The sequence below is a fragment of the Galeopterus variegatus genome, unplaced genomic scaffold (genome assembly GCF_000696425.1).
Source record: "Galeopterus variegatus unplaced genomic scaffold, G_variegatus-3.0.2 Scaffold2987, whole genome shotgun sequence".
NCBI classification, from domain to species: domain Eukaryota; kingdom Metazoa; phylum Chordata; class Mammalia; order Dermoptera; family Cynocephalidae; genus Galeopterus; species Galeopterus variegatus.
Genome location: NW_007729098.1, coordinates 78641 through 81118, shown reverse-complemented (window position 1 = coordinate 81118; position 2478 = coordinate 78641). Strand labels below are relative to the sequence as shown.

General features: G+C 32.4%; 1 protein-coding gene across 1 annotated transcript in view; it reads left to right on the top strand.

The window, feature by feature from the left end:
- Window positions 1-2478, top strand: part of FAR1 (fatty acyl CoA reductase 1) — an 85013-nt gene that overhangs the window by 51183 nt on the left and 31352 nt on the right. The window contains exon 4 of the mRNA XM_008583638.1: window positions 2-15. Coding sequence (XP_008581860.1) covers window positions 2-15 — 14 coding nt within the window. The remainder of the gene's footprint in view (window position 1; window positions 16-2478) is intronic.

Sequence of the window (2478 nt, the reverse complement as noted above, 5' to 3'; positions counted from 1 at the left end):
TAATGAAAATTTAAGGTAAGTCCAGGTATTTATATAGTATTTGAATTTCAGCATAATTAAATGATCTAATTTTAATTCTCCATTTTAGTCAAAGTGATTTGAAACTGTTTGCCATAATGGTTAACTGTGGCTTTGAGTATCCTACAGGGTGTTGAAGAATTTCCTTAAGTGTTTGTTTCTTCTTCCTGCAATTCTTTCAGAAACCTATATCCCAGCACCGTTATTCTTCTACTCCACATCATATCCATCTGAAAATCAAACAGATTAGGCTCAGGTTCCACAGAATAAGATAAATTGGCTTATACATTTAAGTCACACCTTGCTTTTGTTTTAAAATTTTGGTTTGGTAGTTAGGGGCAGGGTGCATTGGACATAAGTTTAATTTAAAAAATAATTTAGATTTCCTTTAATATGCCTGTTTCAAGAAAAAAAATAGCATTCTAATGTTCACTGTTTTAAAAGAAATTCAACTAATATGCATTTCAAATAATGGTTCTTAATTTAGAGCATTCTTTTTATGGTATGTTCCAAAATTTAAAAAAAAATTTTTTATAATGTTAATCTAATTATATGGTCTTATGCCAATTAAAATGTTGTATACTTTTTAGGTTTCAGAACAATTTGAAGACCTTCTGTTTAAAATGTTTTTAAATTAAGTTCTGATTGCAAAGGATTTTGATAATATCCCCTATATTGTCTTTAATATAGAAGTATAAACCTTAATCAGCATTATGTAATGTGAAAGTTCAATGCCAGAGCATTACAGTGTGTTTTGCCTGTTTTCTAGGTGAGGACACTGTAATAGTCCCTTACATTTCTGCAGTAGTGCTTTATAGTTTTCAGGGTATTTTCTAATTCATTATTTTATTCCATACTGACCTTACCCACTGTAATATTATAGGCAGGTCCACTTGAGGAAGTTGAGGCAACACTGTAATGGAAAGGGAATGAGTTTTGGAATTACATACCTTAGTTCTAATCTTGACTTTATTGTTTATTAACTGATGAGTTTGGGCAAGTTCTTAACCTCCTTGAGCCTCAGTTTCCTTATCTGTAAAATTGAGATAACATTCAAAAGGTTGGTTTGCCTATCCCCCCCAGAGAATCTGAATCTATAGCAATTGCTTTATTTATTTACTTTTTAGTTCTTTGGGTGAAATACTGTGCAGCCATTATGTGTTCATGATTCCTATGCAGCCAACAGGTGAAATACTGTGCAGCCATTATGTGTTCATGATTCAGAAGAATGTTTACATTAAAACCATAGTATTACCTCATTTGCATAGAATGTGTGTATATATGTGTTTATAATACACATCTTTCTAATATTTGCCAATAATTGTCTTTGAATGGTGTGATTACAGGTAGGTTTTCAGTCTTATCTGTAGATCATTTTTTCCACTGGAATATATATTAATCTTCAAGTAAAGTTGTGTACAAATAACTTTTAAAAATTATATTTAGGGCAGGCTGGTTAGGTCACTTGGTTGGAGTTTGGTGCTGATAACACCAAGGTCAAGGGTTTGGACCCACTTACCGCCCAGCCACCAAAAAAAAAAAAAAACAAAATTATTCTTATAAGCAACACTCATAAGAAATCTTAAAGGAAAAAATACCCTCAAAAACTAATAAAATGCCTTTTTTTTAACACTTAAAATTTTTTCCTTGCATGTGTATATTTTTGCATATAGGTCTAACAATTCATTTTTAACTGATATTTACAAGATTGTGAATGTGGTTCCTAATTTTTAGTTGCTGTTTTATCTTTTCTAAAATTCATTAGTATGAAATGGTCATTCTAACAGGTATTTTTCTGCTGTAATGCTGGCATTCATTATTTTCTTCATAACGAAAAGAAAGAGTTAACTCAGCCTTTTGAAGTTGTGTATGTTTTTAAGAAAAAAGTATATATAGATACTGGCTAATTTTGGTATAGTCCTCATTGACTTAAAGGGGGAAATTAGATACTTTTAAAGGGGAAATTGATTTGTGAACAGGCAACATTAATTAGGGTGAATCTCTTCAAAGTAACCTTTGCTAGGAGGACCAAAGTACAGTACTTTAAGGGAAACTTCTCTCTCCGCTTGGGATAAACAAGGGTACCACTAATGAAAAGGAAACCTTTTCATTATTATTCTTTCTTCTTTTACTAGATATACCGAAGTAGAAGGGGTGGATACTCTATTATTCCTTTTTTCCTTATAAAGGCATGTATGTTCACTAACCTAATCCCAGTCATTACACTGAAATTACGTTTCTTTGAAGCAATTTCAATGGATGTTGACATCAAAGTGGTGATAGGACAACATTAGATTTGGGCCAGACATTCTAAAATTCTGCAGGTAGGCACATAATAACTATTTACAAAACAGTTACTCTTTATAACCATTTGTTAAGTTAACCCACAAGTAAAAATATGGCACAAAGCCTTTACTGCTGGTGGCAGCAGGTGGGGGGGGGGGGGGGGGGGGGACAAAA